Source organism: Carassius auratus, chromosome 14 (genome assembly GCF_003368295.1).
Source record: "Carassius auratus strain Wakin chromosome 14, ASM336829v1, whole genome shotgun sequence".
Lineage (NCBI taxonomy): Eukaryota > Metazoa > Chordata > Actinopteri > Cypriniformes > Cyprinidae > Carassius > Carassius auratus.
This window is the reverse complement of record NC_039256.1, coordinates 27,759,940-27,772,872: the sequence shown is the minus strand read 5'-3', so window position 1 is coordinate 27,772,872 and position 12,933 is coordinate 27,759,940. Positions and strand designations below refer to the sequence as shown.

The window sequence follows — 12,933 nt, the reverse complement described above, 5'->3', positions numbered from 1 at the left end:
AGACCACTGAGGCAGATCATTAGAAATTCGTCTATCTTGACGTTGTGTGATATTAGAGTTAGTATTTATTTCTTCATTAATTACACATACCTTGGAAAACATCCCAGATCTCGGGACCTCAATTGTAAGATACTGAAAACACACAGAACAACACCCTGGCATTATGCCAGCGAGTTCTGCGTAAGCAGGCACCACATTAATCTAGTTAAAATGATGAAATTATGTTTTGATTGTGTTGCTACACCAATATATAAATGTGTGGCATATGGTTTAGGTGAGATAAACAGATTTTCATCAAGCGTAATGATCCCTGTCCTTAGGTACTTGCGAATGATTTTGATGGGCCTTTAAACAACCGAATCCACTATTCCATTGAGAACAACAACCAAATGTGTCCATTCATCATGGATGCAGTCAGGGGTGAACTGCGACTGGCCCAACAGTTGGACAGGGAAAAGGTAATCTTCCTCCTTCATTACATCTTCGCAGGCCTTGACAACAGTGTTCCTAATTCCTCGGAAAAGCCAAGGATGTCTCCATCTCTTCTGCCTTTTTTCATTTCGGTTAAATCAGGTAGCGAGTTACATGCTGACCGTTGTGGCATCCGACAGTGGAAATCCCCCCAAATCCGACAGCGCTGCAATCAACATGACTGTGTCTGATGTGAATGATAATCCTCCTGTCTTCTCTCAGGCTAACTACAGTCTCATCATCCAGGCAAGACCGCACTCTCCTATGGAGTAGAGCAAATTAAATCCTACACGCTCTTTCCTTACTCCATGCCTGAGTTCTCAGTGAGAGGTGATGTTGTAATCTCTCAGTTCTTTTGGAGTGATTCTGGATATCTTTCTCTGTTTTGTAGGAGAATCTGCCTTTAGGTGCTGCTGTGTTACAGCTCAATGTGACAGACAACGACTCCCCCCAAAATGGGCCTCCTTTCTCCTTTAGTATTTTGAAGGGTGAAGAAACAAGTCCCTTCATCATAGACCAGCAGGGTGTGGTAAAGACAGCTGGACCATTGAGAAAGGGTCAGCATATACTTCAAGTGCAGGTGAGAAGTGAGCTTTTTTCAATTGTTTGTTGTGTAGTAGTCCTTCAGGAGAGTATTACAGCAGTTTCTCAAAATGGACCCTGGTGGGCCCCGAATAAATAGCCAGGGGCCCTCACTGATAGAGTGCAACAGTGACTTTAGCAGCAGAATAGGGTTCCCTAAGTATTTGTTTTCCTCTTGAGATCCCCCCCCCCCCCCAAAAAAAATAGCCTTACACCCAACAAGCCAACCAACTGAATCAAAGCAAAAATGCATCTGAAATCATAAAAAATACAAGGTTGTTAACCAGGGTCTGCAGAAACTTTGAGCTCATGACAAGGTTCCGTGGCTTAGACATGTTGGACAAACTATGCATGATTTATGGATGATGGACTTGTTTTCTTGGCTGAAAACAGCACTTATCTATGTATATCTAAAAGAATAAAAAAAAACATAAATAAGTCTTTGATTCTACCCGTTAGGGGAAGATTTCATTGTGCTATGTGATGCGGACATCTGTAAAGAGTCATGTGTTGAAAGTTCCCTCTTGTGTTGAATAAGTGTCATAGCATGCAAAAATACTTGTATCTCTTCCTCTCCAATTCTTAAAAATATAATATAATATAATATAATATAAAAATAATCATATTTGTTATTCAGCAAGGATGCATGCATTATCAACAAACATGGCAGTAAAGACATATAAGTAATTTTATAAACTATTTCAATTTTATTTTTATTTTGTTATTTTTTATTCTATATATACCGTATATATATACCCTATAGAAAAGTATCACGGTTTCTGCAAAAATATTAAGCAATCCACCATTTAAAACTATAATAAAGAAATGCTTTTTGTGCACCAAATCAGATTCATGTGGGAGTGATGTATTATGTTATATTATATATTAGTAGATTTTTACATTTTAATTTTTAAATATTAATTGCTTACATTTTTTTATATTTTAAAAGTTTAAATATTTTATAATACAATATTATAATTATATGTACATATTATATGTTTGTAAGGGTAATTTATAAAAATTATTATGAGCCTTAGTTTACCATAGTTTAAAATGAAAATGAAAATCTTCAGTATGTAATTTCAGGTGTCTGACAGTGGAAGGCCCCCACTGACATCGGTCACATCTGTCAGTGTGCTTGTAGCACAGACGAGTGTGTATCCTCCATCTGTTGTTTCTCTGGATGTTTTCATCATGATCTTGGAAGATGAGTATTTAGGAGGCAAGCTGGGCAAGGTCCACGCCACAGATCAAGATGAATATGATACACTCACATTCAGTCTGGAGCCACAGTCACACAGCTTGTTCTCCGTCGTTGGCACGGATGGCAGATTGTTGGCCCGCGGAGGCTTGGACGTGGGTCATTACCAGCTTAATGTCTCAGTGAGTGACGGACGTTTCTCAGCCTTAGCCAGTGTCACAGTGAATGTGCTGCGGGTCACAGAGCAGATGCTGGACAGTTCTGTTTCTGTGCGCTTTGCTGGCATTGCTGCAGAAGATTTTATCCAGGACCACTGGAAAAACCTCCAAAAAGTGGTGCGCAGTGTCGCCGGAGTCCGCAGGGGTGCCCTGCAGTTGATCAGTATACAGCCTGCAGAAACTGGCGATGGCCTGGATGTTCTTCTGTGCTTTGAGAAACCAGGACGAGGTGGCAGCTCGCTGGAAGCCTTCTCTCAGAAGCTCAGCTCTTCCAGAGCAGCCATCAAAGAGATGACAGGACTACATGTAGTGCGGGTTTTGAATAGTCAGTGCTCAAGCTCTGAGTGTCCTGGCAGCGTGTGCAGACGAGTGGTGCTGCTTAACCAGACCAGTATGACCACCTACAGCACTGCCCGAGTGAGCTATGTCACACCCAGACACCACATGACAGCCAAATGCCTGTGCACAGGTATGCAATGTTACGGTCCTTAACTGAGAAACAATCTGTAAAGTTTGTAAAATTGTAATATTCAGTGTGTGAGCACAGAAAACAATCTCCCCCTAATCTCCTGCTATTTTCAGACAGAAAGTGCCTGAAGCACATAACCACATGTGAAAACAGCCCATGTCCTCAGGGCTACGAGTGTGTGTCAGGTTTTGAGGAGGACAAACACAGCTGCGTATGCACAGGTGCTGCCAAAGTCAAATGCTCAGGTAACAGTGAATTAATTTCCTTATCAGAGAAGACAGTGTCATCTAAAAGACACATCACAGGTGCAGATTAATTTGTTCCCTGCTCACTTCATTAAACGTAATTTGCAAGCATTTAGTGTTAAAGTATGCGTACTGTAAACACATTCATTAATTATACAATAATATAGGCTTCACTTTCAGCTATTTGAAGATGTAATCATTAGGTGGAGCAGTGTTTACACGCATAATTTAACACAAGGGTGTTTTTATTATTAATGCAGAGAGCAGGATCTATGAGATGTTAAACAGTAAATCAACTACAAGATAAAAGATGTGTGAGTTTCTTCAACTGAGAAATGGGGTATCCTCCATTATATCCTTAAGGAGAATGTCTTAACAGTTTTAATTATCTTCCACAACCACACGTGTTATACTTCTTTGTCAAAGTAATTGATATTATTGGGTTTAACACGTGTATTTTACTATTACAAAGACATAATAATGGTAAAATTAATTTCTGCCAAAATGCCATTCATGTTTTAAAACCGTTACCAATTGATAACAGTTTTATTGTAGATATGATTAATATAGTTACTACGTCTTGCTTGTGTAGGCAGTATGATATTGTGGTGGAAACATATTCAGTAATTTTAGTATAGGTATTCTGCGCATGACATTTTTTAAAATTTTCCATGGCTTAAAATGATTTAGCAAGACATTTATTATTACAGCCAGTTTTAAAGGTGTGTGAAACAGACTAAACCAACCAGGATCCCAACTGAAATGTCATCTGTATGTTTTAATTAATTTGCTACTAATTGTATTTTGTCTGTTTTTCTTTCTGTTGTAAGGAGGATCTTCAATGACATTTAGTGAGAGCAGCTACATTAAATATCGCCTGAGAGAAAGCACGAGAGAACTTAAGCTCACGCTCAAGTTAAAAACTCTCTCAAGAGAAGGAACAGTAATGCTTGCCAGAGGAAGAAGCCACAGCATTTTAGAGGTATAAAAGAATATATGAAATCATGCCTAATTTTCATGGTGTTTGAGTAAAAAAAAAAAGAAGTGTAGAACAATATACCTGAACCCTAATAAAACCAGTTAAGTCCCTAGATAAATCTGTAAATAGCTTAAACCAGTGTAAGGTGGTGTTTAATGTTAGTTTTAGAGTAACTAACTAAACAATTTTAAGCCAGGGTAGACCAACAAAAAGCTGTATTTTAATAGCAAGAATTTTATGGTGAATTTTACCATTACTGTATTTTCCGGACTATAAGTCACACTTTTTTTCAGTCCTGCGACTTATAGTCAGGTGCGACTTATTTATCAAAATTAATTTGACATGAACCAAGAGAAATGAACCAAGAGAAAACATTAATGTGTGCAGCCACGAGAGGGCGCTCTATGCTGCTCAGTTCTCCTGTAGTCTACACTGAAAACATAGAGCGCCCTCTCGTGGCTGTAAACTGTAATGTTTTCTCTTGGTTCTTGGTTCTAAATAAATGCGACTTATAGTCCAGTGCGATTTATATATGTTTTTTCCCTCATCATTACGTATTTTTGGACTGATGCGACTTATACTCGGGTGCGACTTATAGTCCAAAAAATACGGTATATTTCTTTTAACACTGACTGCATGTATTCCTCAGATTGTGGAGGGCCGACTGCAGTTCCAGTTTGACTGCGGCTGGGGTCTCGCTACAGTTTCTGTGCACAGCGTCCTGGTGAATGATGGACAATGGCACATGGCAGAACTTGAGGTGAAGGGTAACTATGCCAGGCTGGTTCTGGATCAGCTCCATTCTGCATCAGGCCTCGCACCCGGCTCCCTCCACTGCCTCAGCCTGGGCGACCAGGTGGTCCTGGGGGGACGCACTCAACACTTCGCTTCCAGACTCAGGCGTAATCTGCCTGTGTCAGACAGCCTACAGGGCTGCATGGACTCTGTGCTGTTTAATGGACAGAGACTGTCCTTGGACTCAAGTGGTCCATTAGGGGTTGCCATTGAGGACATGGTGGGAGTGTCTCCTGGCTGTGTCTTCTTCCCATCTCCAGACTGCTCCAGTAATCCCTGCCTCAACGGAGGGAGCTGCTTAATGAGGCAGAGTGGAGGTAGACTGAGCCCACATACTGTAGATTCATGACAATATCATACTATCAGGATCGGTATTAATATCAATGCAGACAACATTTTTTATATGTATTATTCATATACATTTTCTTATTACTGTCCATACAGTCCAATAGTCAATGACCATATTGATTTTCTTCATGCTTATCTCGAAATTAATTACTTTGTTTGGTGAAAAGATATGGGAGCCCATTTCTGCCTTAGAGTACAAAAAAGGTAACTACAACAAACACAATGGTGACATTATTTTATGTAGAAATGTATGTCTCCAATTTTTTTTCATAAAAGTCTCATTGTGAGATAAAAAGTGACATTGTATTCACAAGTTTGGGGGTAGTAGTTTTTGTTATTTTTCTATTTAAAGAAAAGTTATATTTTTATAAAAAAAGAATTCATTGAATTGATCAAAAGTGACAGTACTGGCTTTTAAATGGTTACAGAATATGGGCCCTATTTTAACGATCTGAAACGCAAGTGTCAAAGCGCGAAGCGCAAGTAAGTTTGTGGGCGGGTCTCTGCGCTGTTGCTATTTTCCCGGCGGGATAAATGGCTCTTGCGCCCGGCGCAAATCTAAAATGGGTTGGTCTGAAGTAGCTTCATTATTCATTGGTGTGGTTTGGGCGTAACGTGAAATAAACCAATCAGAGCGTCATCCAACATTCCCTTTAAAAGCAGGTGCGCAAGTTCCATTATGGATTGCTATTATTATGGCGTATTTACCAGGCGCACGCCAGGAGCGGTTCACAGGCTGATGTTCTTGTAAGAGCAATGAAAGACAGAGAAGTTGTGTTGTATGGGGATGGGAGAAACCTACCCAAAATAGCGTCGGTTAAACAGGCGTGGGAGGAAATAGCCACAATTGTTTCATCGATTTTTTTTTCCTGGTTCTTGACGGACAAACCAATTTGTCAGATGTCCTTATATACATATATGACCTCAAACAGGTCTGATCCTTAATTACTACAATTAGCCTGAATAATTTGTAAGCTAGATTTATGCCTATTTTTTCACATCTTCGTGGCACACCACAATGATTTCCGAAATCTCATGTGTTAATATTTTTTTAAGTGTAACAATTTATGATTTGCAAAAATAACTGTTGCATCTGTGTAGATTACATGAGCAAAGTGTATGCGCGTTGTGCACGCTATACATTATGGTCAAGCATGCGCCCTTAAAATAGCATAAGAAACAAAGCGCAACGCGCCACTGACTTTAGACTAGGTTTTTTCTGGTCAGTGGCGCAATTGTTTAATGGAACAGCAAAATAGCACCAGGGATTGTTTGCGCCGGAACACGCCTCCTTTTTTGCGCTGAACCGCCCAGGGAGCGCAAGTTCATTCACTAGTTTAGCGACGTGCTTCTGTGGAGGGAAAAGCGCGCTTTGCGCAGGTGCAAAATAGGAATGACACATGCGTCGGTGTACAAAGTCAATTGCGCTGGGTGCAAGATAGGGCCCTATGTCTGTTTAAAAAAAAAAAATGTTCTTTTGAACTTTATATTAATCATAAAATCTTGAATCTTGTTTCCTAAAAAATATTGTGCAACACATCGGTTTTATACTTCGATAATAATAACAATAATAAAAAGCTTTACCATCACTGGAATAAATAACATTTTAAAATATATTTTAAAAAGTGTATATATATATATATATATATATATATATATATATATATATATATATATATATATATATATATATATATATATATATATATACACTTTTTAAAATATATTTTAAAATGTTTTTTATATATATATGTATATATATACATTTTTTATATAAATATATTTAAATGTATTTAGTCAAATTAATACAACCTCAGTAAATAGAGGAAACTTCTTTCAAAAATATTGTAAATAAAATCTAACCAACCCCAAACTAATGTGTAGTCTAGTTATCAGTTTGAGAAATAGTCACAATTGTGACTTTGTCAAAATTTGACTGTACTTCTTATTTTAAACTTTATCTCAGTTACATTTAATTTATCTAAGGAGGAAATGGGCTTCCATAAAATTTAAAAGAGAGATAATTCTATACCATTCTTTTTCAAATGACCTACTAGAGATATAATATTAGATAAAGCATTTTGCTGGTGTTTTAAGACTCCACTGTACAATATATACCTTTAGCTGACCTCTACATTAACTGGTTTATTGAATTGAACTGAGTCGTTGATATTCCCACAGGTTATGTCTGTGAATGCAGTACTTTATTCTCTGGGACTCACTGTGAGGTCAAGATCAGTCCTTGTGACTCCAACCCCTGCCTGTATGGAGGAACCTGCATCCAGAATAACCTGGACTACTACTGTAAATGCAGGGGCCACTACTCAGGTCAAAGGTACTGCACTTTCAATCTACAGTGAATTTTTAATAATAAAATCTGTCAATGGGACAGAATTTCTGTATGCCCAAAACTCTGTGATTGCAGGTGTCAGATAGGTCTGTACTGCAAGGGGAATCCATGCCAGAATGGTGGACATTGTATAGACGGTCTTGATGGACCCATCTGTGAGTGTGAGCCAGGATTCAAAGGAGAAAGGTATTTTAGATTTTATCATCCTTGTGAACATATCATAGTACCTTTCCTAAGTATGTGTGATAGAGTATTATTGTATTTCAGGTGCATGATCGATGTGGACGAGTGTGTGGACAGGCCTTGCTTCAATGACGGCCATTGTGTCAACACATATGGATCCTTTAACTGTTCCTGTTTGGTGGGATTCAGCGGGAGACTGTGTGAAATGGACACAGAAGTGAGGAACCAAGTTGCATCTTCGTCCTGGAACTCTTGGATTGGAGAACTGGTTGCAATGCTGGCCTTCTTGACCGCCATCTTTGTTTTGACGTTGTTTTTCTTAATAGTGTGGAAAGGAACCTGCAAACCTGACAAGAGCGATAAAGTACTTGATAAGTACAAAGAAGTTGATTCTTACATTCAAAGGTCCAGCGTATACAACCAAGCCCGAAAGGAATCGTGCCCGGACACACCTCCGCAGGTCCCAGTGCGACCCATCTCCTACACGCCCAGCATTCCTGGAGAATGTCGAAACAACAGAGGCTCCGTGCCTGAGTTCAGCAGCTTCACGCCAGATCCACTCTTTGGTCTTAGGAAGACTGTGGCTGTGTGCAGTGTAGCCCCTAATCTACCACATCGCAAGGCGTTCCATTCACACTCCAAAAATGATTCCATACAACAAATGGACTGGGATGAGGAGTATGATGGTTAGTGAAATCTGAACCCTCAGATGGGGGCCTTTTAAAGTGTGTTGGCCATTAATTTACACAATAGTGCTTTGTATGTTTTTCCAGTAGTGCGCAACACAACAAAATCTCCACAACACATCGGAAACAAGCCACAGCACAAAAAATTAGCACAACACAAAGAACAGGACGCGACACAACAAAATTAGTGCAACACAACAGAAAAAGACTGCAACACAACAAAATTTGTCCTATGTATTGTGTTGTAGCTATTTAATTGTAAACTGGGTTTCAAAGTGCAAGTTTTTTAAAGCAATGGCATTATCACAACAGTTCACCACAACAATATGCGTGTACTGCATGCATACCATCTGATTTTTGTTACCACACATACTTTATACACATAGGTCGCTCATGCAAATTGGCTTGGTTTTGCAATTATCAATTGTTCCACAAGGTGGCAACACTGGCCTGGGCCGTTGTTTCACATTGGAAAAATGAAACTAAGGCCTTGTCCCTAATGAAAAACTTCATGTACACTTGCGGTCTTACAATGGCCGCTGTGTGCTCATGTCCGTTTAGTCCACGAGACCATAGGGTGTCATTTGTCATTTTAGTGGTCAGAAGGGTGCTCGTGAATGTCCCCTTTGTGGCTGTTATGCACCCACGATCCGCACTTCTGCCGAGCCTGCATTGGGCCAAGCTTTGCAGCAGACTTCTACCCGCCAGTCGAAGCGGCATTACGTCACGAAAAGTGCAGACTCTCATATTTTGCAGAATTGCTGTTTACTGTTACTTATTTTTATTCTTTCTTCCAGAAAAAGTCCTAGACCTGACTTCCTGTTTAGCAGCTGAAGATGACAGTATTTCCTTTACACATGAAAATAGAGGTCTGCAGTCCATGAGCTCTCTCCAAGCAGACGTCATGGATGACAACAGTAAGTTGATTCAGTAAGATTCTACAAATCTGAAACTGCATCATTTAGTTAACATTTTTTACAAATTCACAGATCAGACAAAAATGTGTTTTATTTTGTGCACCTGTGTATTAATTTGCAACAAACGCATGTTTGCTATTTCTGTAATGAATTTAGCCTCCATATGGATTAAATCTAAGTACAGATTCTGAACAGATCCAAAGGGTTTTACAGTGTAAGTGTTATGCTGAATGACTGGATTTTAGAAAGAAAAGCAAGAAAGGCCTGAGATGTCTGCTTTTAGAACCCTTTTAGAACTCTTGCTTTAGTATTTTCATAATGCGTAGGTCTTGCTAGATCTTAATCATGTTTACATGATTTCATAGTGGCTTTACAGAACACCTAGTTAGAATCACATTTAGGCTATATCAATATGTTATGTATCTATGTTGTGTCTGTAATATTTTAGGTTTTATTTGAATTTTTTAATACATAGGGTCTTTAGTAATGTTCTTTGTTAAAGTGTAGGATCTGATTTAACAACTGATTTCTTTGTATTTTACTTTTACAAGCCTCCAAAGTGAAACACCCTGTCAAAACATAGATTGACATGGTGAGAAACAGGTATACGATGTTACATTCATGTCCTGTTGAGTGTTAAACATTTCCCACGAGTATGTTACTCTAACTCAGTTCCTGCAGGGCAGCATGCAGCTGATTGTGTATTTACTCAACAGTTAGCATGGACCAAACTAATCGCATGAAAATGAAGAGATTCATTTAGCTATTTTAAATGTGTATTTAAAACTTACAAAGTGTGAAAATGCCTTTTTCTTTTTCCTTGACTTATCAACAGATGATTCTCATGAACTTTTGTACCTTGAGAATCACATTTTTGTTGTTATTTATTAGACTCTTCTTGCATGCTCCATTGCTTTAGCGCACTGGATTACACTGAACAACTGAGTGAATTTGATAGGTTCTTGGGAATCGGCTATAACAAGATGCACTGGCATCGATCTCAGGGGCACTTTGATGTTTAATCTTCTTTAACTCTGAGGAGTTATAACAAGCTCTTTCAAACCAGCATGCTCAGATCTTTCACACGTCTAAGATTAATGAGCCTCAGAACTATCAAAGCATGCCGTAGTCTGAAGATACATGTGAGCTATACTGAAATGTGTGTGTTGTGGAGCTACTTGTGGCTGTGAGAATGTGACAATATACACTACTATTCAAAAGTTTGGATTCAGCAAAGAATCCATTCAATTTATCTAAAGTGACAAAAAAGATTATATCATATTTTCATCATTTTTCAAAACATTTCGATTTAAAATAAATGCTGTTCTTTTGCATGTTCTATTCAAAGAATCCTAAAAAAAAGATGTTTTCACAAAAATATGAAGCAGCACAATAGTAATAACAACATTGATAATAATTAGAAATGTTTCTTGAGCACCAAGTCAACATGATTTTTGAAGGATCATGTGGCACTTAAAACTGGAGTAATTGCTGCTAAAAAAATTAATAAATACATGACAAGAATGAATTATTTTTTATCATATTTTTAAATAGAAAACATGCAGCTTTGGTGAGCAAAGCAGATTTTTTTTTTTTTACAATTAAAAAATCTGACACCAAACTTATCAACAGTAGTGTATAACCATTTTTGGTGACTAATGCTTTTTAAAATGCAAACTATCTGTTAATCTACAGTATACAGAGTTCTTAAAAAAAACTACGATAAATGTGTCAAATTGTCGTTTTCTGACTCAAAACAGGTTATTACTGGGATAGCTCAGATTGTCTTCAGAATATCTACTCTCCTGGGATCCAAGGTTTTCTCCAGTATGAATTTGTGCAGATGCCCTCCTCCATGCACACTGCTCCAGAAATTCTCGACATGGACTACCTTACTGGTGGCGATGACATTAACAACTTCCTGCCAGTTCCAGCTCTCCCTCTTAATAATGACATGTCTCCAGTTCCACAGTATGACCAGTATACCAGGCCAGAGGTCCACCACGTCATCCAGCCGACAGCAAGTCAACATCACATCCATGACCACCTATTGCCCATTCAAATAACCTCTGGAGAGCCTCAGGGCCAGCATATAGGACCTGCTGAGATTCCTGATTCTTTAGAAAGTCCTTTGTGAGAGCCACACTTCTAAACTCCATCAGACTTGCCAGCCAGTGGTTAGAAATTTAATCATGTGGTTACTGACCATGAAGAACTTCGTAAAGCTGTGGCTGGTAACACTACCAGAGACTGGGGTGGGCTTACAGACTCATTTGAAATCATTATTGCAGAACTATCAGTCTTTAAATGATAAGATCATATGTCACTCCTAGATTTGCAATCTAGGTGCAAACTATTTGTTGGAAAAAATTAGCTCTGGCTAACATGACCGTGGACTTGGGGATTATACTGACACCTACTGGTATTTTTTTATTATTATTCAGTCACAAGTAGTTTGATCTCTACATGGTGGCCCGTAAGAGGGGACTCACTACATGTAGAATAAAACTGTAGTAGTGCTTTATTTCAGTAGTTCAATATAATTTATCTTTACACATTTTAAAAAGTCCTATGTATTTCTTTTGCATATTTTATATACATTGGTCCATTTGGGGTGGGTGTGGGGTGGGGGGGCAATATGATAAGAAAATTCAATGTTAAATTTAATTACTGAGATTTATAAATTACCTGTGTCCAAAAGTAGCATTATTAAGTGTGTCAGTGTAAAGTTAAAAAAAAGTTTTTTTATGTATTCTTAGATACCCGAGAATACACAATACTTTTTTTTAAATTACAGTAGACCGTTATGTATTGTCTGTTATATGCTATGTATATTATTCTCTCCTTTGAAATGTTAATGTTCTGTATGTACAAAAATGAAAATATTTTTTAAGCGATGATACATTACGTTCCGTCTCATTTATGCATTTCTAGTGTTTGGATGATTGTAAATGACCTGAAGGTCTTTGTTAATGAGTAAGGCATTAGGCTGAGGAGCAGAGCGAATCTCTAGATCCATACACCTGAAGACTATAGGTTTCCTGCTGCTTTAGCTCCTCTAATGCAATCTAACAGTTTCATTAGGGGAGTTGAAACTTTTCTGAAGCTGTGAAATTTTGCATCTGCAAAGGTTGATGATGCGGAGCTAATAGCAGATGTTCTCAATGGGGTTGTTATAAGGTCATCTGCTGTCAGGGTCGCCCTTTTATTTCCTGGATAAATTAAGAGCGTCTTACTCATTTAGAACTGATGGCATGAAAATGTTACATTTTTTATGGGTTTAAATGTATTCAAAATTTACGTTAAATATTAGAATTATTTTAAATGGATAATGAAATAATCCACAATGGTTTACTTACTACAATATCCACTAAATCAAATTCTGTGTTTTATATATTTATTATTTGATGTGCTCATATATATATATATGAGCACATCAAATAACAACCTTTATTTTATTTTTTTAGAAAAACGGGTCTGTCAAATATA

The 12,933-nt window shown here is 38.0% G+C and overlaps 1 protein-coding gene across 1 annotated transcript in view; it reads left to right on the top strand.

Annotated features, from left to right (window-relative positions):
• fat1b (FAT atypical cadherin 1b) overlaps positions 1 to 12,052 on the top strand; it is a 33,316-nt gene extending 21,264 nt beyond the window's left edge. The window contains exons 16-27 of the mRNA XM_026281015.1: positions 321 to 458; positions 574 to 717; positions 863 to 1,051; positions 2,140 to 2,941; positions 3,055 to 3,186; positions 4,017 to 4,168; positions 4,815 to 5,277; positions 7,490 to 7,643; positions 7,734 to 7,844; positions 7,926 to 8,527; positions 9,325 to 9,444; positions 11,205 to 12,052. Of these exons, the coding sequence (XP_026136800.1) occupies positions 321 to 458; positions 574 to 717; positions 863 to 1,051; positions 2,140 to 2,941; positions 3,055 to 3,186; positions 4,017 to 4,168; positions 4,815 to 5,277; positions 7,490 to 7,643; positions 7,734 to 7,844; positions 7,926 to 8,527; positions 9,325 to 9,444; positions 11,205 to 11,581 (3,384 nt within the window). The 3' untranslated portion in view covers positions 11,582 to 12,052. The remainder of the gene's footprint in view (positions 1 to 320; positions 459 to 573; positions 718 to 862; positions 1,052 to 2,139; positions 2,942 to 3,054; positions 3,187 to 4,016; positions 4,169 to 4,814; positions 5,278 to 7,489; positions 7,644 to 7,733; positions 7,845 to 7,925; positions 8,528 to 9,324; positions 9,445 to 11,204) is intronic.
• Positions 12,053 to 12,933: the final 881 nt, after the last annotated feature.